General features: G+C 41.7%; 2 protein-coding genes across 5 annotated transcripts; both read left to right on the plus strand.

Moving 5' to 3' along the window:
* Window positions 1–32: 32 nt before the first annotated feature.
* On the plus strand, window positions 33–14,357 carry LOC118562243 (meiotic recombination protein REC8 homolog). The gene is made up of 17 exons (XM_036134507.1): window positions 33–277; window positions 1,259–1,327; window positions 4,528–4,670; window positions 4,745–4,820; window positions 4,901–5,021; window positions 5,102–5,189; window positions 7,407–7,474; window positions 7,584–7,662; window positions 7,756–7,855; window positions 7,931–8,105; window positions 9,895–10,090; window positions 10,180–10,361; window positions 10,442–10,484; window positions 11,844–11,928; window positions 12,009–12,089; window positions 12,167–12,267; window positions 14,161–14,357. Exons 1-17 carry the CDS (start codon window positions 222–224, stop codon window positions 14,262–14,264), a joined length of 1,767 nt encoding a protein of 588 aa, XP_035990400.1. The 5' UTR covers window positions 33–221; the 3' UTR covers window positions 14,265–14,357.
* A 727-nt stretch (window positions 14,358–15,084) lies between these two features.
* On the plus strand, window positions 15,085–24,928 carry clk2b (CDC-like kinase 2b). 4 transcript variants are annotated; one of them, XM_021318161.2, is made up of 11 exons: window positions 15,085–15,283; window positions 17,221–17,311; window positions 17,622–17,751; window positions 17,838–17,954; window positions 18,042–18,208; window positions 20,115–20,209; window positions 21,706–21,835; window positions 21,924–22,006; window positions 22,089–22,168; window positions 22,248–22,338; window positions 23,975–24,928. In XM_021318161.2, the coding sequence occupies exons 1-11, from the start codon at window positions 15,218–15,220 to the stop codon at window positions 24,155–24,157; spliced, it is 1,233 nt and encodes a 410-aa protein (XP_021173836.2). In that variant the 5' UTR covers window positions 15,085–15,217; the 3' UTR covers window positions 24,158–24,928. The 4 variants fall into 4 exon arrangements, with proteins under 4 accessions (XP_021173836.2, XP_012721127.2, XP_021173837.2 ...); XM_012865673.3 differs by having other exon boundaries at window positions 15,087–15,283; window positions 17,685–17,751; XM_021318162.2 differs by having other exon boundaries at window positions 15,134–15,283; window positions 17,224–17,311.
* The last annotated feature ends 426 nt before the right edge of the window (window positions 24,929–25,354 follow it).

The following is a 25,354-nucleotide window of genomic DNA, read 5'->3' on the forward strand; positions in this document are numbered from 1 at the left end:
TCTTTCACTGACTAAAACAAAGTTTTTGTGGTCCACGCTGCTAGATTTGTCAGAATCCAGGTTCACACAAAGCGGTCCAGTTTAAACCTGGATTCACCAATCAGCTCGTCTCAATCCGAAAAACAACAAACATTTCTCTTCGGTCAAGGCACTCAAACTCAGATGCTCTCTGGTCCTTCGGCAGCGTTGGTTGTTCTTTGGTTTTCTGGAGCCTTTTCAGCATGTTTTACTACCCGGCTGTTTTAAACCGGCGCTCGGGATGTTTCGCTACCATCTGGTGAGTAAAAATCTAAAGTCTTCAACGGTCCAGAGATGTTGTTCTCAACCTCTGAACTCATAAAGGCGACGAGGCCAGATTCTTAAAGCTGAATTTCTTAAATTACTACTTAAAACCATCACTAGATGTGGAAAAAAACCTCATTGGTAAAATCCGTTTAACAGTTTTAGACTGATTTAAACTTATTAGACAAAAAATGGTTTACTCAAAGCAGAACAAAATAGGGTTTTTTTGGGGGGCAAAAAACTTTAGATTAAATATTTATTTTTATGTCGTATAGATCAAGAAAATAATTTTTTCGAATGTAAATTTAGCATTTTGTTCCACATCCAAATACAAGATATGGCCTGAAAGAGTTTTTTCCCATCTTTTGTCCTAAACAAATGGATTTGAGAGTGCAGGTGCATCTCTAGGTTAAAAAAAAAAAGTCTTACCAAAAACAAATCCTCTGAAGTTAAAACAGGGACAGCTGCAGGGTTTGAAGTGTCCTTAAATGTTAGATAAAAAAAAAAAAAAGAACTAAGCTTGATTCCCACAGGTACTCTTCATATGTGGACATTTTAATTATTTTAAAGGTTTTAGTTTTAATGATAATTATAAACTTAATGAAGAGATCCAGAAATTAAAGCATAAAGAGACCAAAATCTAAATTAATATATAAATGGATATGTATGATCTATGTATTTTCTTTGGAAAATTAATTTCAATAGGTACAGGTGATGGTGAATGACGACAGGATGCTGTAGAAATTCCTCAATGAAGAGAGGAAAGATGAAAAGTAAAATCTAATTCGAAATTTGCTTAACCATTTTAATCCTAAACTGTCATTAGATGAAGAGAATTTACAAATTAAAAGGTTTATTATTGGGGTGTCCTTCAGATTCATTACATTTTGCCATGAGCTATTTTACAAGTAGCTCCATCTTCTTTTCTAAAATTAACAATAAATGAACATACAATCATGATTTGTGTTCATTTCAGGCTGGTTGCCACAAAAGGCATCAAGGTTCCTCGCAGAGATATCCTGGGGGTCAATGTGAAAAGGACTTGGTAGGTATTTACCCATAATGCCATTTGTTCAATTTTAATGCATGGCAATTTTACTCGTTGCAATGTTCATGCACAGAGTAAATTAATTAATTAGTGTTTGGCCTTGTTGCTTTCAGTATAGTTATCTGACAATGAGGACACTGTCTGTGGTCATAATATAACGTTTTGTGACATCAATATTAATTTGGTAAGAGATGTAATGTCACCCTATAAGCCCCGTGTGACATGTACAGGTAAAATCTTTTAAAATGTGAATATTGAAAACCGTGCAATATTTTTGTTTTTTGTCATTTCAGAAAGTGATTCATTATTGAGATTCATTGTACACAGAGTAACATATTTCTTTTAATTTTGATGATTATGGCTTACAGGTACAACAACAAAAATAATAAACCCTGAAATTTAGTGCCTCTGAAAATTAGAAAGTCAAGAATCTTTATTGTTACCTTCTGTTACCATAGTAAAATCTTTTTTAGACAAACACCGGCTCAGGATGCATAAAGAACATATACCATGCAGACACAGTAATGCATAATGTTTTCACACTTAAGAAAAAAAAAAACTTCTTTAATAAATGAAAGCAGTTGATTACACTGACCTCAAACACACTGACGCTTAAAGTGTGCAAATAGTCTCCAGGGTCTGATAAGATTCTTATACTTTTTGACAAAGCTTATAACTTTTTTGTTGTTTGTTTTTAAAGCTTGTAGTTAGAGTGGCTTAGGTTACCCTGAGCTATCTCTGTAGTTATGCTACTACAGAATTAGGCTGCTGGAAGACAACAAGATCTATTTCTATCACTCTGCTGAGTTCTCCTACTGTTCTCCAATTTGGATTGTTTGTTGTTATTTCAACTTTTAGATTTATATTCTCTCTGTCTTTTTCCTCTTCATAGTCGGTACTCCTAATCTGGCGTTCTGTTAGCTGTGACATTATCCAAGGGGGCAGAACACCCGCTATTACCATCTAACATAGAAAGGTTTCCTGGATCAATGTGTGCTTCTGTGCTTTTTTGTGTCTCTGCTCTGTCTTCTCTAATCACCAGTCGGTCGAGGCAGATAGCTGCTCACACTGAAACTGGTTCTGCTGGAGGTTTCTTCCTGTTAAAAGGGAGTTTTCCTCTCTACTGTCGCTTCATGCATGCTCAGTATGAGGGATTGCTGCAAAACCTTTGGCAATGGAGACAACTGTCTACTGTGGCTCTACGCTCTTACAAGAGGAGTGAATGCTGCTTGTTAAGACTCGATGCAATCTTCTGGGTTTCCTTAGAAAGGAAACTTTTTGACCAATCTGTCTGATTCGATTGAATTTGACTGTGTAAAGTGCCTTGAGATGACGTGTTGTGAATTGGTAATATATACAAAAAAATGTAATTAGCCGAGTCCAAAACGAACGATAGGAAATAGTGTTAATGCATGAATTAAACGGTCAACTCTCCCTCAATGATGCGCTCATGCCAGCATTAGATACTGTGCAATAATTTTAGGCCTTCATTTATAGGTCTGTGCTATCAGAAATTCCTGTGAAATTGGTGTGCAAACAGGCATTACCAGTAGTGCCACTGTAATATGTAACAGACCCCTAACTTCTCAGCAGGGGGCAATGGACTTTCAGCTTTGGGATAGAAGCTGTTTTTGAATCAATCAGTTTTTGATTTAATGTTCCTGAATCGTCTACCTGATGGAAGTGGGTCAAACAGAGCATTGCCTGGGTGTTTGGGATCTGTGGCCATGTGTCGGACCCTTCTCTGGGCTCAGCAGCATAAACCGTGTCCCGATCTTGTAGACAGCAACCCACAATCCTCTGTGCTGTCCTCACCTAAATCCTTCCTCTCGTGCATTGTGCAGCTCCCATACCACACTGCTATGCTGAGACATAAAATGCTTTCTATTGTGGCTCTGTAAAAAATAAATATGATAGATGCCTTTAGGTTAAGTCTATTGTCCCTCATATTCCTTTTGGCAACAGCCCAAAGATTTTCCATGGGGTTCAGGTCAGGGAGGTTGGATAGCCAATCAAGAACAGAAACACCGTGGTCACTGAAGCAGCTTTTGGTATATTTGGCGATGTGGACAGGTGCCAAGTCCTGCAGGAAAATAAAATCCTGTGCTTTCCTCTGCTGACGTGGTTATTACTGAATTTCCTGGTAGACGGCTGCATTGACTGTGGACTTCAGAAAACTCAGTGGACCAACACCAGCAGATGACATGGTTGCCCAAACCATTAGTGACTGTGGAAGCTTTCCACTAGACTTCCAGTAACATGTATTCTGGGCCTCTCCTCTCTTCCTCCTGACTATGGGACCTTGATTTTTCCATTGAACAGTAGTTCCGGTATCTTGTCTCCTTAGGCCAGGTAAGATGCTTACAGCCCATGACCAGGATTTTTCTGTGCATGGTAGCTCTTGAGGCTGAATCCAGCCTCAGTCCACTCCTTGTGAAGCTCACCCAATTTCTTGAATGGATTTCTCTTGACAATCCTCTCAAGGCTGCCATTCTCCCTGTTGCTGGTGCACCTTTTCCTACCACACATCTTCCTTCCACTCAATTTTCTGTTAAAATGCTTGGACACCGAACTCCGTGAACAACCAGCTTCTTCAGCAATGACCTTTTGTGGCTTATCCTCCTTGTGAAGGGTGTCGATGACTGTCTTCTAGACATCTGTCCAGTCAGCAGTCTTCTCCATGATAGTGTTGGCTACTGACCCAGAGGGAGAGACCATTTAAAGGCTCTGGAAACCTTTGCAGGTGTTGTGAGTTGATTAGCTGATTAGGGTGTGACACCATGAGTTTTCAATAATGAACTTCTCACAGTTTTCAAATTTTTCTCAGATTCAGAATTTTGGACTTTCATTATCTGTAAGCCATAATCATCAAAATTACAAGAAACAAAGGCTTGGAATATATCTCTCCATGTGTAATGGTTCTATACCACATATGTGTTTCACATTCTGAGATGACTGGCAAAAAAATATTGCATTTTTACGCAATATTCCAATGTTTTTAGATGTGCCTGTAGATCTAAAAAAAAAAAAAGGTAGTGATTCAAGAATGGAGCCTTGAAGAACCCCACAACTGATCTTCCATCAGATATATAAACACCAAGTGACACAAAGTACTTCCAGTCTGTGAAATAAGATTTGAATCAACTGGACACATTACCAGATGACTGATGATACTGACTAAATCGATGCTCTGGCAGCGACGACATCATGAACTATCTGCTGGAGAGAGTTGCTCCACCTCAACCAGGTCTGCCAAAACCACGCTTCTCCCTCTACCTCTCCTCACAGCTGCAGTACGGCGTGGTGTTGGTCTTCCACCGGCAGTGTACCATCCTTCTGGGTAAAAAAAATACCTTAAAACACTACGAGACGTTTGGGTTGATTGAGCTGACGACAAACTTCCTTCCCTTGCAGAAGAAATTCAGTCCATCGTGGAACAGCTGTTGAAACAAAGGAGCTTGCAGAAGATTGATTTGGACGACCAAAGCAGGTATGAACGTTTGCTTTAATCTACAAACAACAACATCTGTGTCTTTTTATCTGGATCTGAGCCTCCATGTTTCCTTTTAGGCAAACTAGAGACCTGGCCGATGCCCTGTCTCTGATGGAGGACACCGAAGGAGCTCTGGATCCTTTATTTGGAGTCATGCACCTCAAAGACATGGTCCCCAGCCCCACTATGCTGATACAGGTAGTGGCAGTACGGTAACACTGAGCAGATATCTGTAGGTGTGGAAACCACTGAGTGTTTTCTATCTTTTTCTTTGTTAGATGAGCCGAGAGTATCTGAGAGAAGCCTCCCCCGAGCTTCACGAACTGACCAGCCCACCTGCCTCTGATGCTCCAGACCTGAGAACTGGTAGGATAATTTACTTTAATTTAGAAATGTGACTCTTTGTTTTACAGCTTTTGTTTTAACCCATCTTTACCAGTACTGGTACACATATTTTGTTGCACACTGCCAAAAGGGAACTAAAAGTAAAAAAAATTCTTGAAATAAGTGTATTTGGTCTTGATTTGAGCAGGTAAATCTAAATTATCAAAATAATCTGCCAATGGAAAAATTAATTTTTGCACTTAAAATAGGGACAACTCATCTCCGTCATCTTATTTCAAATGCTGTATATCTAATTAGCTTATTTTAGGGACCAAACACAAACGATGAATTAAGCCCGGTTACTGCTACAATAAAAAATAAATAAAATAAAACAATTAAATTGAACCTGTCTGAAAACACGAAGTAGACAAAGTTAGGTGAAAGTAAGACAGAGGCTGGGCAAAATGGCCTCCATGGGAGAAAATGAAGGTCAGAATCGCTGCTGGCTGACCCAAAAGAACATAAAGGACTTTCTCACCTTTACTAAAAATAATGATCCCAAACACCTTTGGGAAAATATTCTGTGGGCTGGCAAGGAGCTGGGGATGCTTTGCTCCATCCAGACCTTCAACTGAACCTGCGCCTCGCTGTCGTCGACAGAAACATACAATTTTGGGGTGGCCTAGTCAAAGTCTTGGCTTAAATCCAATGGAGATGCCCTAGCATGACCTTAAACGGGCTGTTTACGCTTGGAAACTCTCCAGTATGGCTGAAGTGAATTTGTTCTGCATAGAAGAGTGGGCTACAATGACTGAAAGCAACACAACGCATGGCAATTTTACTCACTCCATTGGCGGATCACCTTCTTTACCTGCTCAAATTAAGGACAGATCCTCTAATTTCAATAATATTTGCAGTGTAGAAATTCAGGACAACCACGTGACTGGCTGTATTCTTTTTGGACATATGAGTGTTTGATATCAGACTCCAGTAGTATAGTTAAAAACCAAGAAAAACCAAAGGAAAACTGAATTTTAAAAAAAATTCTTTCTGGTGAAGAATGAATTAGGACATAGTCCACTTTTATTTAACCTGAAAATGGCTAAAATTGCTCAGAGGCGCATTACACCTGATATTCAGCATTTTAAAGGACATTTGCCCTGTTTAAACCTCAGAGATCTTCTAGTTTGGTGGGATTGTGGCCTTTTAAGGTGAACGTAAAATCCACCGTCTAAAGAGCCTTCTGAGGCCGTCAGAAAGAGGATTGTAGCTCCTAATAAAGGCTGGTATGAGATTTAATGAAGTGTCAAAAGAATTTGAAATCGATCGTTTTTTTTTCTTTCTGGAAACTAATCTAGTGGAGGACATTTAAAACGACAACCAACAAGCCCAGAGTTGGCCGTCCAAGACAGATCACCCTGAAAATAGTCTGCAAGATGTTACAGGAAGCCTCCAAAAACAATTAAGTATCATCGTGGGACCTACAGCGGGGTTAGACTTCTGTTAAAACAAAAGCGCATCCCAGTGCAATCCTTCCAGAAGACCCTACAAGTTTCACTTTAATTGAGATGAGATAAGATAAGATAAGATAGAACTTTATTGATCTCACAATGGAGAGATGTACTTGTGACATCGGCTCTAATAAGCAACAGAAGGTGCACAAAAGAATAAAAGGTACATGAGGTACATACAGTACATCCAGATATATACAGTGGATAAGAAAAAAATCAAAATATCAAATATTTATTGCACACTTATTGCAGTATACAGGATTATTGCACAGGTTATTGCACAATATATCAAATAGTTATTGCACAGTTATTGCAGTGTTATTACACCAGGTTGCAGTGCAGTCGCATTGTAAAGTGTGGTGGCAGCAGGGATAAATGACCTGCGGTATAGCGCTCCTTTTTACTTTTGGAGTAAATTGGAGATGGACAAATTGCAGCATTCCAGGAAGAGAACAGCATGTCCGCCGTGAAGCACGAGGTGTCACGGATCCACCTCTAGTATCCACCTTGTATCAGACGGGAGAGCGTCCGTAGGAGACATTGAAGCTAGGGTTACAGAGCTCCGTGTTAGCAGCTCAACTCAACATGCAATCCTCATCATTGACGTGAGGTTATTGCTGCAAAGCCAGAGGCGGGATTTTTCCTCTTCCCCCCACATCCTCTATCATGTCTTATTTTCCTACGGTCTTCTCTGGGGGGGGTAAGACAGCTTCACTGGACTGAAGCATGAGTTGCGCTTCCTCCTCAGACATTACTGCGTCTCCAGACTCCATCACTCTGAAGGAGACGGAGCCCGCCGCGATCACTACTGCAGAGGTACGTCTGCCGGCTGACAGGCCGTCAGGAAGGCCTCGCTTTGAGTCTCACTGCCTTCTTTGAGTCTCACTGCCTTCTTTCAGTCTCACTGCCTTCTTCTCGCATCTAGTTTGAGGGGGAGGACTTTGATGGTCACCTTCCAGAGACTATCCATATCCTCTTCGACCAAGATGATCACTTTCCAGAAGGTTTGAGACGACATTAAAAGATTCATTTAGGTTCCAGCTTCAGCCAAAAGTTCACCAAATGCTTAGAGGAGGAAATGCTCCGTTTGTCCACAGGAGGTCTGGAGACACCAGCGGAGGAGACGAGAGAGCTGGAGAGGGCAGAAAGAGAGGAGGAGAAGGAGAGGGCTAAGGAAACGACAGAGTCCACCACTGAGTAACGCCTGCCTCCTCACACACAAACACAGATAAAACCAACAAACACTGCTGACTGGCTTTTTTTACGGGCCAGGCTGCAGCCCACCACGGTCTCCAGTGAGACCCCTGAGCTCCTGCCGCAGGAGGAGCCGGCTCCATCTTTGGAAGTCTTCTCGCCTCCCAGAGAGCAGCTCACCCCGGTGTCAGCGCCCGGCCTCCCCTCACCGCCCACGTCAGCGAGGGGCCGACTCAGGAGCCCAGAGCTGGAGGTGCACGGCCCCTTCTTCTGGGTGTTTTTCTAAAAAGATGTTCTTTTTTAACACATAATAAATTCTGTGATGTCTATATGTTGATTTTCTCTCCAGGGATCCAGGTTTAGTTATGGTAAAATGTCCTAGATCTGCTTATTTCTAACTTTTTCCATTTTGTCCAATTATTTGCTAACAATAATAATTAACCAGCTCTTTTATTTACCTAGGGTCAGTTTTTTTCTTTAGTTTTTGTAGTTTTTTTGTTCAATTAGATGTTCCAGATAGAGACCGAGGTGGGTCCCCCACCACAGTGGCAAAATGTTATAAACTGGGTCTGTCAGAACAGGCAGATCATACAATTTTAGAACAAAATTTTTAACTGCATCATTCAAATTAATTTATTCTTAATATGAAAAAAATTAGTTACGACACAAAGTTTTCGTCTTTTATTAAACGTGTTTTTTTTTTTTTTTTGCTTTCATTCAGATTTAAGATAAGATAAGATAGACTTTATTGATCGCACAGTGGAGAAATTCACGTGTCACATCGACTCAATAATCAAAAGTAGGTGCCAAAAGGAAGAAAAGGAGCATAAGGTTTATACAGTGCATCCACATATATACAGTGGATCGTAAAAAAAAAACCTAAAAGGAAATAAAGAAGATATTTAAGGTGACTTATGTACATATGGATTTGACGTTGTACATTAAAGTGGTACCAGGTAAAGAACAACAGTGAGGTAGTGAGATAACGATAACAGCTGAAGTCTCTTATTTAACAGGATTATTGCACAGAGGTATTAAATAGTAATTGCACATTAGTTATTGCATAAGTTATTGCATAAGTTTAATTGTTTATAGGATCACACACATCCAGTGAATTATGCAAAAAGCCGACTTGACCCAGTATAGTTGTTGAGGATGGAAAACAAAAACAGCTTGAAGATGTCGTCTGCCTTTCTTTTAATGCAACGTCCGTTTCTTTAAAACAACAATGACTTAACAAAAATCTCATTAAAACATGCCGGATTTATTGTATCGTTTAGCTGTAAAAAAAAAAAAGAAAAAAAAAAAGACAAAAAAACCCCACACAGTGGCATTTTATTTCAGTTTTACTTATACTAAAGATGAATTAAACCACTTCACATTCAAACCTATACTGTTTAACATACAAAAAAGCTCTCATTTTTATTTATAAAGTAATTAAATGAATACATCTGAATGTTTTTACCCGGATTATGTTGAGAGGAAATTTGAGTCTGTAGAAATAAATCAATTAGATTCTTCGCTGTTTAAGAAGACATTTGTTTTTAAATCAGCAATAGCAACAAACTAAATTAAACCCCTTTTGACCTGATAGAATATCACACGTTTACTAACACAGAAAAAAGGAATTTTAATTTATTTTCTTGTTGCATTGTTGAAGATTTACATGCAACTGCATGAGAGAGACCGATGCAGCAGGAAAACTATGTCTTCAAACCAATAAACAAGGAGCGGCGTCGTTGATCCAGCTTCCATATCGATAAAGTTTCACTTCACAACATGCTTTATCCACCATATCCACCCATTAGCCTTGTCTCTCTAACTTTGTGTCCAAACCGCTCAACCTGAAATGATTATATCTCTTTGCATCTTCTTGCCTTTTTTTTGTTGACGTCCGCTCTCTCTCTCCAAACCATCTAAACCAGCAGCTCTTGCCTCTATGCTATCAATCCTCCCTTTGCAGCACGTCTTCCCATCAATAATCACCTCTCACCTGGTCTCCTATGCTTACCGTTCATTTCCCACGCTGCTCACCCTGCCAGGAGGTCCAGCCAGAGGCGAAACGAAGGAGGAGGAGGAGGCAGCTGGTCTTCTTCGACCCAGAGACGCAGCTCTCGGAGAAGCAGCAGCACGAGTGGATTGAAGACCCTCAAACCGAGACCAGGACGCCGCAGCGTCCCCTGCCTCCCTCTCACAGGATCACACCTGCCGCCGAGCTCCTGGCCAATCCCTGCTGCTGTCAGTGAAGCACTTTTTCACATCTAGCCGATTAGGAAAGCAACATTCTCCATCATGACTCCGACCACAAAGCCTTTCTGTCTTCGCAGTCCTGCCTGAGGAGATTGAGGCTCTGTGGAGACGGGCGGCAACCATAACGCCGCTGTCGGGCTCGGACCTCCGGGTCGGGGAGGGGGGGCCGGAGTCCAGCGACTCGGAGAGGGAAAGAGAGCGGGAGATGATGGAGGTGGCGGAAGCAGAGGAGCAGAGACTCAAGGAGATCACCACAGAGGTGTGTCTCTTCGAATGCACGATCAAAAATGAATATCTGAGGACTTTTACGGTCATTGTGCGTCTTCGTTCTGAATGCAGGTTCAGAGAGGGATGGTGGATTCTGAGATTTTGAGAATTTCAGGTAAAATTTTGATATAATACCCCACCCCACACACAGACACACACACACCTTACAGATTTCTTCTGTTTTAGCTTTTGTTGACATTGTGAAATGTTTCAAATCATCAAAATGATGTAAGCATCAGACCAAGTTACCCAGAAAAAACACACGATTAGGTGACGGTAAGACAGAGACTGGGCAAAACGGCCTCCATGGGAGAAAATGAAGGTCAGAACCGCTGCTGGCTGACCCAAAAGAACATAAAGGGCTTTCTCACCTTTACTAAAAAGAATGATCCCCAAGACCTTTGGGAAAATATTCTGTGGGCTGGCAAGGAGCTGGGGATGCTTTGCTCCATCCAAACCTGTAACTGAACCTGCGCCTCGCTGTCATCGACAGAAACATACAGGTTTTGGGTGGCCTAGTCAAAGTCTTGGCTTAAATCCAATAGAGATGCTCTAGCATGACCTTAAACAGGCTGTTTAAGCTTGGAAACTCTCCAGTATGGCTGAAGTGAATTTGTTCTGCAAAGAATTCTATTAGATTTTATTTATATAGCGCCAATTCATGATACATGTCATCTCAAGGCACTTTCCAAAGAAAAATTCAATCAGATTATACAGATTGGTGAAAAAGTTTCCTAAGGAAACCCAGTAGATTTCATCAAGTCTTGACAAGCAGCATTCACTCCTCCTGAAAGAGCGTAGAGCCACAGGGAGAGTCGTCTGCGTTGTCCATGGCTTTGCAGCAATCCCTCATACTGAGCATGCATGAAGCGACAGTGGAGAGGAAAAATCCCTTTAACAGGGAGGAAACCTCCAGTAGAACCAGGCTCAGTATGAACGGTCATCTGCCTCGACTGACTGGGGATTAGAGAAGACAGAGCAGAGACATAACAAGAGAGACAAAAAAGCACAGAAGTACGCATTGATCCAGGAATCCTTTCTATATTAGATGGTAATAGAGGATGATCTGTCTTCCCTGGATGATATCACAGCTAACAGAACGCCAGACCAGGAGTACCTACAAGAAGAAATAACAATGACAGAGAACAAAAAGTTAAAAGTTAAAATAACAACAATGAATGCAGATTGGAGAACAAGATGAAGAGCGGGCTACATTGACTGAAAGCAACACTTTCAGCAAACAACAGGAAGGATGAGTTTATTCACAACACTAAAAGTTCAGGTTATTTTTGTCTGGTGTTAAAATTTGTCCAATGAGCCGAAACATTTAAGTGGGACAATAAAACAAGTCCTTTGGAAAATACTTTTTTCCAAAGGACTGTAGATCACCAGAAGTTACGATCGGCATATTTAAGCCTTAAGGAATGCAGCGCATCACAGTTGAAGATCTTCTCTTGTGTTTGTGTGAGTCCAGCTGAGGAAACCCTAACTCTGGAGGCTTCGGACCAGAAGGAGGCGTCTCGGGAGATTTCCCCTCTGTACACATCCGAGAGAGAAGGGTGGGTGACCAGGAAAGCGCTGCGTGCCTCTGTTGGCTGGGCCAGCGTTGAAACGCCGTCTCCTTTGTGCGTCTCCGCAGGTCTGTGGTCTCCTCTGTGCTGCAGGACATCCCGGAGGCCATGGAGGAGATGATGGAGGGTCCAGCTGTCGAATATCCTTGGTACACTTCTTGGGGAAATAATTAAAAGTCCAGAAAATGGGTGCTTATTTAAATGTGATCTTCTCTTGTGTTCTCAGGCTTTTGCCCGAGCAAGAAGGGGAGCCCGTGCTTTTTCGCTCCCTTTTGCCACCGGAGGTCAACCGGAGAGCCGTCAGCAGCATCTTCCAGAGGCTGCTGGGTAAGGAGGTGGTCTTTTTCATCGCCGCTCATGTTGAAGTTCAGTTTAATTTGCTGCATCAACATCAGGAGAGCCCCTCTGATCAATATGTGGCGTCTTAATGGAAAAAAAACCTCCATGAGCTTCAAATAGTGACCGGATCCAACGTAATACAGCGTGTCTGAAACCACGTGTCTGGCTATATTTTATGATTCTATCGTTTTCTAATAATGAACTCTATGTCAGTCCAGTTCTGCTCAGATGTTTATTTTCTCTTAGAGAAATCGGGTCGACACAGTCCAGTTCCATCCCAGCAAACAAACAACACAGTCGAGTTCTGTTTATCGTTCCCTTTGGTCAAACGCTTGCTGTTTATGGAGACTGGGCCGATTGCGGCGAGTCACTGACTCCAGCAATCCCTCGTACTGAGCGTGCGTGAAATCCCCCCTTTAAAAGGAAGATATCTCCAGCACAACCAGGCTCGGCGGGAGCATCCATCTGCCACAACCGAGCGGGTTGGAGAAGACGGAGCATACACCCCAAAAACCACAGCAGCACCGATCCAGGAGTACTTTCTATCTTATAGAAAGTGAGGAAAAGGCAGCAGTGGCTCCTTTAGTGTCTTCATGTGGGAGAGTAACGCAGCTAATCAGTACAGGCTGTGGGATGTAAAAACATTTAGTAAGCTCCTGCCTTCTGTGAAGACCGAACATACAGTTACAGGCAGCGGTAACATGATGCGTAATTAGAGAGTAGTAGGAAAAAGTAGCAGAGCGAGGGAAAGTGGAGCGTCCTGAGCCTGTAGCAGCATACTGAGATATAGAGATAGTCTCAAACTGAAGTTTTAAGCCTCGCCTTTTAACCTCACTCTGTAAATTGTCAGCAGGATGGAGGTCAGAGCTGTTCCAGAAGCTTGATATTAGCCCCGCTTTATCCATTTCAAAGCAGTTCGGATGTTTGTCCTGTTGGAAGCCAAATGTCTCCACGTTGTGACCTGAACTGTCAAAAAAAAAAAAGAAAGACCCTCGGTTTGGATGTTCATGAACTAACCAGGAGCAACAGAGTGTCTAGAAAGTAATCATCTTACACAAAGTGGAAACCACTTCAGCTCCAGTGTCACTGTCCACAGTCGAGCATCAACATGAACTGAGAGGGAGCGGAGGAAGAAAGGTGCCGCTGCTTCGAAGCTGAAACCCCCAGGCTCAGCAGAAATGTGCAGCTGCCCCACCTCCTCGAGCGAAGAGCCTTCTGGGGAAAGGTTGTGCTGCCAGACAAGACCAATGCTGAGCTAGATGACCACAATGACAAAACTCTCCTTTAAATACGTCAAAGAAGTCCGGGTTTTCAAACATAAGAGCAGGGTGATGTCATCATGCTGTGGGGCAGCATGATGACACATTAAGCCAGGGCTACAATGGAATGATTTAAAACATATTCATGTATTAGAACGGCCTAGTCAAAGTACAGACCCAAACCCTATCATGAATCTGTGGTAAGATCTGAAAACTGCTGTTGACAAATGCTCTACATCTCATCTGACGGAGCTTGAGCTGTTTTGCAAAGAATAATGGAATAATAAAGTTTCTGTCACTAGATGTGCAAAGCTGGTAGAGACAAACCCTAAAAGACTTGCAGCTGTAACCGCAGCAAAAGGTGGTGCTGCAAAGTATTGAGTCAGGGGGGCTGAATACTTTTGCACATTTTTTTTATTTGTAAAAAAAAAAAAAAAAAGAAAGAAGAAAAAAATAAATTGTGTATAATTTTCTTTCTACTTCACAATCGTTTATCCCTTTGTGTTGGTTTTTCACCTTAGAGTCCAACAAAATATATTTATGTTAGTGGTTGTAATGTGACAGTATGTGGAAAGGAAATAGAAATAAAGCCTGAGGCTGACTGGTTTGTTTGTTTTTGCAGAGGATTTGTCCTCCGGCAGGATCCGTGCTGAGCAGAACCGGCCTTACGGAGAAATCAGGATCTTGCGCGGATCCAACGACCCAGAGATGGATCTGCCGTCGTAATCCGCTCTCTGCTGGGACCATCTCTCTCTGTTCACTTTCTTCCAACCACAACTCCAAAAATTCAACAGCCTGCTTGTATGCCGTTTTAAAAGTTGCCCGATTTCCAATTTATCACGTTATGATGTATCATTCTAACAGTTTTTCCTGCGTTTTTAAAGGTTTTTATACATATTGGGAAGGCTTGCCTCACTTTCCCTTGTTTGTGAGGGCCCTCGCACCATTGGTTAGCTTTATGCGTTTTAAGATGAAAACTCGGTTTGGTTTGCTACCGCATTATTAGATTTGTAATTAACTGTAAAAAAGTAAAACCCCTGTTCTGTGTTCCTTTAAAGAAAATAAAGCCTTTTTTGTTAAATCCGTGTCGATCATTTAATATTCTGGGGGGGGGGGGGGCTGAGGAGACGCTGTGCTCGGAGCAGATAAGCTGAGCGACACTTGATCTTTCCCTCTCCCTCTTCACACCATCTTAATTCTCCTCGGAGGACTTTCTCAGAGGGGGTAGCTGTGACCACGGTTTATTATTAGCGTCTGCCTCAGCCGCCGCTGTCGTCTCATTTCCTCCCCCGTCGCTTTCTGTGTTTGTCTGCACTTTTGCTTTCTTCTACTTCTTTTGATATGTTTGCGTTTTCCTTTCACGTCTCTTTGTTCTTGACGAGTCCGTGTCTTTCCTCCGCTTCAGGTTTCTGCTGACAGCATTAAGGGGGGGGGGGGGGGGGGGGGGGGCTATTTCTTTTTCTCTTCTTCTTCTTTACTTTGTCACAGCTCTGGATCCTCAGCTTGTTTTTCTACAGCACTTTTTTTAATCTTCATGCTGCCGTCTTCAGTTATTTTGCTCCCTGCAGCTCCTGAAGCTTTATCTGGTTCTCCTCCTCACATTAAAGGAACATCCCTCCTGTCTGCTTCTCTTCCACTTGAACTTGACCTTGCTTGTGTTGGATCCGTGCCTCCGTGGGATGGGAACCAAGGAGCTGTTTTCTCTCTTGAAGCGTGTTCTGGACTGCGTCTGTCTCTGCCTATCTGTGAGTACCGTGAATTTGTCTTACTTTGGTGCGTCTGTCGTCTCTGCTCCGTTCAGTTTTACCCACGGCAGAGAAAAAACTTAGTGAGTTTTTTCAGCTAACTCTAAAGCGAAAGCTCTAAAGCAAACCTCGCTTTTCCAGATGGCATATGTTTATGTGGGTCAGTGTGACTGTTGGGTGCGTGTTTTTTTTTTTGGGATGTTTCCAGCACCGAGTATCTCCTTTACTTGCACAGTCGGCTTCTGTTATTAATACCAGCCTAAAGGATGGCGATCGAAATAGAGCCGGGCCTCGTCCAAAGAGACCTGAAGTCTCTTAATAACATTTCTAAGGTCCCGCAAAGGATGAAATGAGTTGAGAAGTGCGCTTCGTTTTGTAAACGTGGGACAAAAAGGTTAGGAAAATGTTTTATTTTAATTAGAGATGCACCGATCCGATACCAGGATCGGATATCAGCTCCGATACTGACTAATGAGCTGGTTTGGATATCGGATAATTGATGCCGATCCAGTCATTTCTTTTATTTAATTGATATCACACACAGCAATACAGTTACGGCGATCTAGTCACTTCTATTTTATGTTTGCAACGTGGACACGCACAGCAGCTAGTGATCAGCAAACACAGAGCAACATGGAGCAAGTGCCGGACCGAGCCAAGTCTGCTATTTGGAAACATTTCAAACTTGATACGCCAACAAGTCCGACTGTAACATGCAGCATCTGCAATGCGTAAGTGGCGAGGGGAGTGATGATAAGGTTGGTAAATTCAACACCACAAACTTAAATAAGCCCCCCCCCCCCCCCCCCCCCCCCCCCCCAAAAGCACCATGCCAAAGAACATGCAGAACTTTTTTTTTTTAACGATGTTTATTTGAAGCCTGATAACTTTACTCACATCAGTAGTATCGGGTCGGTATCGGCCAATACGCTTAGCCCAGGGATCGGAAAAAACTGGATCGGTGCATCTCTAGTTTTAAAGATTGTTTTTTGCTGTGACGATGGCTCTTGTCACATTTTTGAGGAAAACACATTTGAAGGTTCTGCTCCAAAGTTGACTTTGTGGGTCACACCCATAAAAAGCTGCCAAATCCACACTGCCAGAACCCAACAGCCAGAAAAAAAAAAGTATGAAATAAAAAAAAAAGAATAATTATTCATCATGATCTGATTTGTCGCTTTTCAGATCCACTATATGGGGAAAAACACTAATTTGGAGCTGCTTTGCATTTGGATATAGGGTGATTTAAATGCAAAAATAGAGAAAAGAGTAAGAACCCATAGAGAAATAAATTGGACACCGGCACAACAATTTAATAAAATTTTACTTACCTGATGAAGATGAGGACCCATGATAGGCTTTTGGGATAATCTGCTCTCACAACCGTCTCAATTAAAAGATTGTTTGATAAGTGAGGAACTAAGTAGTTGTTTTATTTCTACAAAATGCTTCAAACATCTAAATGTAGCTCCAAGGGCATTACGCAAGCTACACATTAATCAAATAAAATACATAAAATGAACATTGTAACTACGATGAACAATTAAAACAAGATTACAAGATAGTACTTTTGAGAAAGATTGTCAGTGAATTAGTGTCCCGGGTCACAGCTGCTGTTTGTTGCCTCGTCCCAGTTTGAATGCCCGGTGTAGAAAGTGTCACCAAAAACTGCTCGGGTAAAAAATTATTTTGTAATTGCACGTTTACAAACTCAGTATGAGGGTAAAATATCCTGCATTTAAACAATTTCTGTGCTCTTCAGACAGGCGTGAAGAGTTTACTAACCAAACAGAAGAAAAGCCCGAGCAAAATCCATTGCTCTTTATGCTTGTGACTTTAAATGTGCCGGCCTTCAGTGCTTTTGCTCAGATTGGATCGCTCTGTTTTCGGTTGGATCCTGGTGATGGCAGGACGATTTCTCGACTTTTCTTTTGCAGCAGAGAAGCGTTGAGACTGAAGCTGGGAAGGAACGGGACTCTAAAAATGGCCACCTGATCTACGAAAGCGGGGACATCCTGGAGGACAGATGTAGGTACCAGAACATCCGGCAGCACTGCAAAAAACGAAACTAAAAATAAGTCAAATTTTCTTGACATGAGTGTATTTGTCCTTGGTTTGAGCATGTAAAGAAGATGGTTTGCCAGTGGAATGAAATTTTTGCTCTTAAAATAGGAACAAGTCATGTCTAGCATCTTATTTCAGGTGCAGGATGTCTAATTATCTTATTTTAGGGGTCAAAATACTCATTCCATTGGCAGATAATCTACCTGCTCAAATCAAGGACAAATGCACTAATTTCAAGACATTTTGACTTATTTTTTTAGTTCCGTTTTTGCAGTGAGAGTGGGCCGCAGCCACGATCCAGCAGACCGGCTTTACCTGATCTCAAACTGTTTTCCAGATGAGGTCCTCGACACTCTGGGCGAGGGGACCTTTGGGAAAGTGGTGCAGTGTTTGGACCACAGCAGGTAACTCTTTTGATTCGCGGCCGACTGGAGTGAAAAATATTTGAGATGTCTAGGATGTCACTAAAGCGATGCGTTCAAACACACAGAGGAGGAAGACCCATAGCTCTGAAGATCATTAAGAACCTGGAGAAATACAGAGAAGCGGCCAAGCTGGAGATAAACGTGCTGGAGAAGATCCGGGAGAAAGATCCCGGGAACAAGCAGTGGGTTAAAAGCTGGGCTAAGTGGTCCCTTAATGCCACGAGTCCACCTACTTCATGTTGCTTCTTTGTGTTTCTGTCCCCCGTCAGCAACTGTGTGCAGATGCTCGACTGGTTTAGCTTCTACGGCCACGTGTGCATCTCCTTTGAGCTGCTGTCTCTCAGCACCTTCGACTTCATGAAGTCAAACAACTTCCTGCCTTATCCCACTAACCAGATCCGACACATGGCGAGCCAGATCTGCCACGCTGTCAGCTGTGAGTGTGACACAAATCCCACCGACTGTGCGGCCGCATTCCTCTCCCTTCACCTGTTTTCATTAATTATGGGCAGACGGATCGTTCTCAAGTGGGGTTTTGTGGGGTATTTCTGAGCAGGCAGTGTTTTACCTGACACGGATATCCGTTAAAACTCTCGGGTTTGGAGAAGGTTTGACTCATGAGTCCGTCAATCAGTCAGTAAGTAATAATAACACGCTGTCCCACACAAATATGGTAAAAGAGAGAAAAAATAATAAATAGATCAGCAAATGTCAGCTTACAAACAACAGATTTCCTCTACAGATGCGGCTTGGAAATGCACTTTGTTCTATTTAGCAAACTAAACATTAGCAAAGGTCGGCCGCACTGACAGAAACGCTCTTCGTCTTTGAAGTTGTTGCTGAGTGAAGAGACTGAAAGGTTTTTATTATCAGTGCGGTTCTTAGGAAGCACAGAGAAGTAAGAAGCTGTTTTCTACAGTGTATCGCGACATGTTTGGTTCATTTGGAACAAGAGAAAGCAAGATATTCAGCAAATAACAGGAAGGCTGAAGTCGCAAGATTCGTCCCTGAGTAAATTGTGTTTTATTTATCAAGGGATCATTTAAAGAAAAGGGGGGGGGGGGGTAAATAAAGCCAGAAACTTGTATTTCTTTGGGTTATTTCTGGTGAGGAAAGTAAAGTTCTTGCAAGCTGAGGGATACGATTGATGAAGGAGTCGTCTCTGAACAGAGAGGTGGCAGGATCATGGTTATCGTGTTGGATGAGAACTGAAACATGCATTTTCAGCCAGTAAGAACAAGTAACTGCAACCTTAGGGTTATTATTATTATTATTATTATTATTATTATTATTATTATTATTATTATTATTATTATTATTATTATTATTATATGTTATCTGTACCAATGGGTAAGACTGACAGGACGATCCTGTATTTACTTCCGACACGTCATCTCTGACTATAATGTCAGAAAGACTAGAGAACTTTAGAACGTATTAATTAGATAAAATAAATGACTTTTCCCTGTTCAGGTACAACTATCAGTCTGAATTTAGGAAAACTCCCACACTTCTTATTTATTCTTATTTGCTCACTGTTAAATTTTACAGATTATGTCAGATAAGGCCGGCTGTTTGCACCTGACAGGTGCCTTGGCCAATGTGATGTAATGCTGAATGGATCGTATTTCCACATTGGGGGGGTTTGCACAGAAGCGATTTGCAAGGCAAACCAACAGCACAGACAGGGAAGTTATTAGCTGCGGTGTTGGCGTTTCGCTTTGCATTTGCCAGCCGGTTACGACTCTAAACAAACTTGGGTGCACGGTATTTTTGAAAATGGAAATGATCGGTACAAAATTTGCAACAGCTCAAACTCCAAATCAGGAGTTTTGTCCCCGATAAATATCCCACAACGCCAGCTTGACCAAGATAACGTGACATTCGTTTGAGTTGGGTCTGCAGGATTTTTATTCTTACAAATTAAAAGCATAATAAATCATGCTGGTGAAGATTCTCAGTTATCCAGGTCATGGTCATTCCAAAAAGGTAAAAAACAAAGCAACTGGACTTGTTTTCTGTAGTTGAAGACGTTTCGCTTCCTCTCCAGGAAGCTTTCTCAAAGAGAGAAAAGCTTCCTGAGAAAGCTTCCTGGAGAGGAAGCGAAACGTCTTCAACTACGGAAAGCAAGTCCATTTGCTTTGTTTTTTACTTTTTTGGAATAATAAATCATCACTACAATTATTGGTATTAGTGAAGTAATAAGTCGGTTTCTTGAAAAAGCTGATTGCTCCGCTCTGACTGCCAGAGTTTACCTTGATTAAAGAGATCACCAGTAGGTGGCGCCGGCTACCGACATCCATCTGATGATCCTCTGTCCTGGCTTGCTCTCTCCTCCACAGTTCTCCATGACAACAAGCTGACTCACACCGACCTGAAGCCTGAGAACATCCTCTTTGTCAACGCCGACTACTCGCTCGTATACAACGCTGAGAAGGTGACAGCGGGCCATGCAGCCCTTTCCAACAGGCAGGATGGTGACTAAACGGGGATTATCGTTGGCAGAACAACCCGAGGGATCCCTTTGTGTCTGCCCATTGAGATGCAAATTTATCCCAGCAGAACCACCAGACACCCACAGGAGGTCTCCTTTTAGCTGCAGGTTCATTCGTAAAGGCAGCAGGCTTTCTTTTGTTGACCTCTGCGGAGCAACACGTGGCGTTGGAGGAAATATATACGGGAGGAAGAGAAACATTCTAGTTGAAAAAAAGAAAGTTCGTCTCTGTTATGACGTTTGAGAAACTAAACGGATTAAAATTCAGTCTGCATCACTGTTAATACACGATTAATGAAAAAAAAAAGCTCTTAGGAGTTCAATTTTTCCATCTTTATTTATAGGTTTCTCAAACTGTTTACAAATTCGAAAGACATTGGATGAACAGAAGAACAACCAAAAATATAACTAACACATTTTTTAATGTAATTGCTGATTAAAATGATTATCCAGTACAAAGGGCCGGCTGGTGTTTAGTCTCAGTGTTTCCTTGGGTTGCCGGTACATTTAGGGACTGTTAAATACATAATCTGTTTATTTCAGTTCTCCACAGACAGTAGTGTGTCTTAAAGCTCCCAATATTATCTGCAGAAGCTTTTAAAACATATGCAGTACCCTGCACATTTATAATGAAAGCAATGTTTTATATCTACAAATTTGCAAAATCACCAGCGCTACACTAAGTTTCACTCCCTTCTCCAAGAGTACCGCTCTGACTCTTACCCTCGCTTTGCACAATCTAGAGTCATGGATCTATGCTGTCTTCTCTTTGGCTCACCCCATAACATTTCTTGAGCTGCTGAAGATGGAAGGTCGATTTTGTGTCTGCCGGACCATTTCTGTTTTGATTTTGTCACGTCTTTTGCATCCCAACCCTTCTTAAAGACCCAAAGATTACTTATTTTCTCTATGCTGGTGGAATCTACCAGATTATTAATTAAAACGGCCTCTAGTCTCCAAAGAAATCGTGACGTCAGGCTCTTTAAGAAGGACTTTAGGCAGGGCAAGTTTATTTATTTAGCACTTTTCAGTAACACGATGATTCAAAGTGCTTTATCCTGGTCAGGATCAAACCCAGGACCTCCTTTCTGTAGCTATACCTATACCACAGTGCAGGCCTGGCTAAAAAAAAAGAAAAAGTGTTAAAGTGATACTTTCTTGTCTTTATTTCATCATTTGTTATATTTTGGTGACAAGTTAAGAAAGGTTTTTCATTTCCAAAAGAAAAGGAAGAACCTCAGACAGCTTTTGATCATTTGATAAAACCTTTTGGTAACTAGTTTACTTTTTGGATTTATTGTTTCTGTGTTCTCAAGCATCTCTGTTCTGGTTTCAGTTGGAGCCTTTTTCACAGAAACCAAAATGACAAACTGCATATAAACTGAACAATTTGTGCATCCCAGACATTGTGCGCTTGTTTCCGTCTGTTTCCCATGTAGAAGTGTTTTGAAAGGAGGGTGAGAGACACAACAGTGCGGCTGGTGGACTTTGGCAGCGCCACCTTCGACCACGAACACCACTCCGTCGTCGTCTCCACTCGTCACTATCGGGCCCCTGAGGTCATCCTGGGTAGGAGAAGAGGATCGGATCTGGACTCTCACTGGTAAAGCTGTCCGTAATGATGTGATGGTGATCATCTTCTCTCTGTCTCCCACAGAGCTGGGGTGGAGCCACCCGTGTGACGTTTGGAGCATCGGCTGCATCCTGTTTGAATACTACGAAGGCTTTACGCTCTTCCAGGTCAGCTGGACGGAAATCTAGACTCTGGTCGGCCCGTTTTTGTTTTAGTTGTGGGATTTATTTCCCCCTCTTTTGACCGCAGACCCATGACAACAAGGAACATCTGGCGATGATGGAGAGGATCCAGGGACCAATTCCTCAACGGATGATCCAGTGGAGCAGGTTCAGACCTCCTGAGCTTTGACGCTTCTCAAACCCGGTCTGTACCGTCTGACTCAATGTGGTTTATTCTCCTCCTCAGGAAGCGCAGGTACTTCCACCACGGCCGTCTGGACTGGAACGAATGCTCCAAGGCTGGACGTTTTGTGAAATCCAAATGCAAACCACTGAGGGTGAGCGTGGGGCGGCGCTAGCATCTAAATGCTATCAACGCTATTTCCCCCTTTAAATAACTCGGTAACACTTTATTTGAAGGGGTGTACATAAGACTGACAATACACTGTCATAAACATGACATAACACCTGTTATGAACATAAATGACTCATTATGAATGTTTAGGACTGTTGTCATTAATTGTCATTCGGTAAATTATTACACTATTAAAGCAAAGTTGACATTGTTTAAAATGTCTTTGTTATGACAAGCCCTTAATTTAACCAAATCCCAAGTCAAGCCCTTAATTTAACCAAATCCCAAGTCAAGCGCTTAATTTAACCTAATCCCAAACCAAGCCCTTAATTTAATCTAATCCCAAATCAAGCCCTTAATTTAACCTAACCCCAATCAAGCCCTAAATTTAACCTAATCCCAAACCAAGCCATAAATTTAACCTAATCCCAAATCAGTCCCTAAACTTAATTTAACCTAATCCCAAATCAAGATCTTAATTTAACCTAATCCCAAACCAAGCCCTTAATTTAACCTAATCCCAATCAAGCCCTAAATTTAACCTAATCCCAAATCAAGCCCTAAATTTAATTTAACCTAATCCCAATCAAGCCCTAAATTTAACCTAATCCCAAATCAAGCCCTAAATTTAATTTAACCCAATCCCAAATCAAGCTCTTTAACCTAATCCCAAACCAAGCCCTTAATTTAACCTAACCCCAATCAAGCCCTAAATTTAACCTGATCCCAAATCAAGCCCTAAATTTAATTTAACCTAATCCCAAATCAAGATCTTAATTTAACCTAATCCCAAATCAAGCTCTTTAACCTAATCCCAAACCAAGCCCTTAATTTAACCTAACCCCAATCAAGCCCTAAATTTAACCTAATCCCAAATCAAGGCCCAAACTTAATTTAACCTGATCCCAAATCAAGCTCTAAACTTAATTTAACCTAATCCCAAATCAAGCTCTTTAACCTAATCCCAAACCAAGCCCTTAATTTAACCTAATCCCAAATCATGCCCTTAATTTAACCTAACCCCAATCAAGCCCTAAATTTAACCTAATCCCAAATCAAGCCCTAAACTTAACCTAATCCCAAATCAAGCCCTAAACTTAATTTAACCTAATCCCAAATCAAGCTCTTAATTTAACCTAATCCCAAACCAAGCCCTTAATTTAACCTAACCCCAAATCAAGCCCTAAATTTAACCTAATCCCAAATCAAGCCCTAAATTTAATTTAACCTAATCCTAAATCAAGCTCTTAATTTAACCTAATCTCAAATCAAGCTCTTTAACCTAATCCCAAACCAAGCCCTTAATTTAACCTAATCCCAAATCAAGCCCTTAATTTAACCTAATCCCAATCAAGCCCTAAATTTAACCTAATCCCAAATCAAGGCCTAAATTTAATTTAACCTAATCCCAAATCAAGCCCTTAATTTAACCTAATCCCAATCAAGCCTTAAATTTAACCTAATCCCAAATCAAGCCCTTAATTTAACCTAATCCCAAATCAAGCCCTAAACTTAACCTTGTCTCTGTTAATGTCAAGTTGTCATAACAAAGACATTTTAAACAATGTCAACTTTGCTTTAATAGCAACTCCCTCCTGTGTTATTCCCTGGATTTCCAGGGCTACTTGTTATCACACGGGAGAGAGCACCACCAGTTTTTTGACCTCCTGGAGAGGATGCTGGAGTACGACCCCCTGAGACGGACCTCGCTTGCTGCTGTGATGGACCACCCCTTCTTCCTGCCGCCCATCAATGCTGGGAGGACTCAGGCCTGGAGGAACAGCTGGGACAAGAGCAAGTGACCCCCCCCCCCCCCCCCCCCCCAAGAGCTCCTTGACGCTACATGGACCATATGAACGTGTTTGCAGGTTTACATCTAATTGTTCTTAACACAGTATTCATATAGGAAGAGGATTGAAAGGAGGGCTCACATATCAGAGAGGGGATTTGTTTATTTGCAAATGAGGAGGCGGATGTTGTGCTGAGGAGCCTTTGAATTAGACCAAGGCTGAACGCTGAAGGTTTGAATCTCTGGTAAATATTTCTAACTACGGTAAGTCTTATTTATTCCAAAAAACTGAAGTCCTCATTATTAGCTTTAGAGTCAAAGTGAATGCTGTAAAGGAAGCTTTTAATCAGAAGGATTCCCTAAATGGCTTTGCTGGCCCTGTTCTTCTTTTAATTTTTTTTTTCCGTGTTGCATCATGGAAACGATTGTTTAAAAAAAACAACATTTTTTTATATGCTATTTAGACAACATCTAGTGTCAAACACTATAAAGATAAAGAGAAATAGCTGCTGGGAGAAATTCAGCTATTTAACAAAAGAGGATTGGTTTAAGTGAAACTGAGTTGAAGCAGTCAGACTGACAGCTCACATGTCAGGATAAATAAAAATGAAATATAAAAGAAAAAAAAAACACATCTTGAAGTGTATTAATATATCTACATTTTAAAGCCTGTTGATGAAACCGTAAAAACCTTATATATGATGTTTACATGCTGTCACCTGACAATAATAACTTCTTTTGATAATAAATTTTATATTCACTGACGTCTTTGGTCGAATAATGAATGAAGCTTTTGTCTTTGATCGGAGTCTCCGGGGTCAATGATGAATCCAGTCCAGTCTAATCCAGTCCAGTCCTGTTCTGCCCCGGCTGGTCCGGTCCAGTGACTCGGTCAGTCCAGCTCAGTTTAGTCCGGTCAGGTCAGTTCCTGACTCTTTAGAGCAGGGATGGGCAACTGGTGGCCCGGGGGCCGCACACGGCCCTTGTCATCACTCAGTGCGGCCCACGAATAGATCAATAATAATTTAATAATAATAATAATAAAAAAAAAGACCTGTATTTATACTTTTGGCCGATAGCCGTACCTAAACAATAGTGGGCACGGGCCGCTTTGCAACAGTGAGGAAGAAAGTCAAGAGCCATGGTCACTAGCAGTGGCATAAAGAGAAAACTTGACTGAGAAAAATTGCATTTTTCAGACAAAATGGGA

Source organism: Fundulus heteroclitus, chromosome 3 (assembly GCF_011125445.2).
Source record: "Fundulus heteroclitus isolate FHET01 chromosome 3, MU-UCD_Fhet_4.1, whole genome shotgun sequence".
Classification (NCBI taxonomy): domain Eukaryota; kingdom Metazoa; phylum Chordata; class Actinopteri; order Cyprinodontiformes; family Fundulidae; genus Fundulus; species Fundulus heteroclitus.

What these genes read in the sequence shown, in the direction of transcription:
- LOC118562243 (XM_036134507.1), top strand. Translation starts at nt 222, where the DNA reads ATGTTTTACTACCCGGCTGTTTTAAACCGGCGCTCGGGATGTTTCGCT. An exon ending in GTCAATGTGAAAAGGACTTG is followed by an intron (nt 1,328 to 4,527) that starts GTAGGTATTTAC and finishes ATGCTCTGGCAG; the next exon opens with CGACGACATCATGAACTATC. An exon ending in ACGACAGAGTCCACCACTGA is followed by an intron (nt 7,856 to 7,930) that starts GTAACGCCTGCC and finishes TTTACGGGCCAG; the next exon opens with GCTGCAGCCCACCACGGTCT.
- clk2b (XM_021318161.2), top strand. Translation starts at nt 15,218, where the DNA reads ATGGGAACCAAGGAGCTGTTTTCTCTCTTGAAGCGTGTTCTGGACTGC. An exon ending in GATCTGCCACGCTGTCAGCT is followed by an intron (nt 18,209 to 20,114) that starts GTGAGTGTGACA and finishes TCTCCTCCACAG; the next exon opens with TTCTCCATGACAACAAGCTG. An exon ending in GGCCCCTGAGGTCATCCTGG is followed by an intron (nt 21,836 to 21,923) that starts GTAGGAGAAGAG and finishes TGTCTCCCACAG; the next exon opens with AGCTGGGGTGGAGCCACCCG.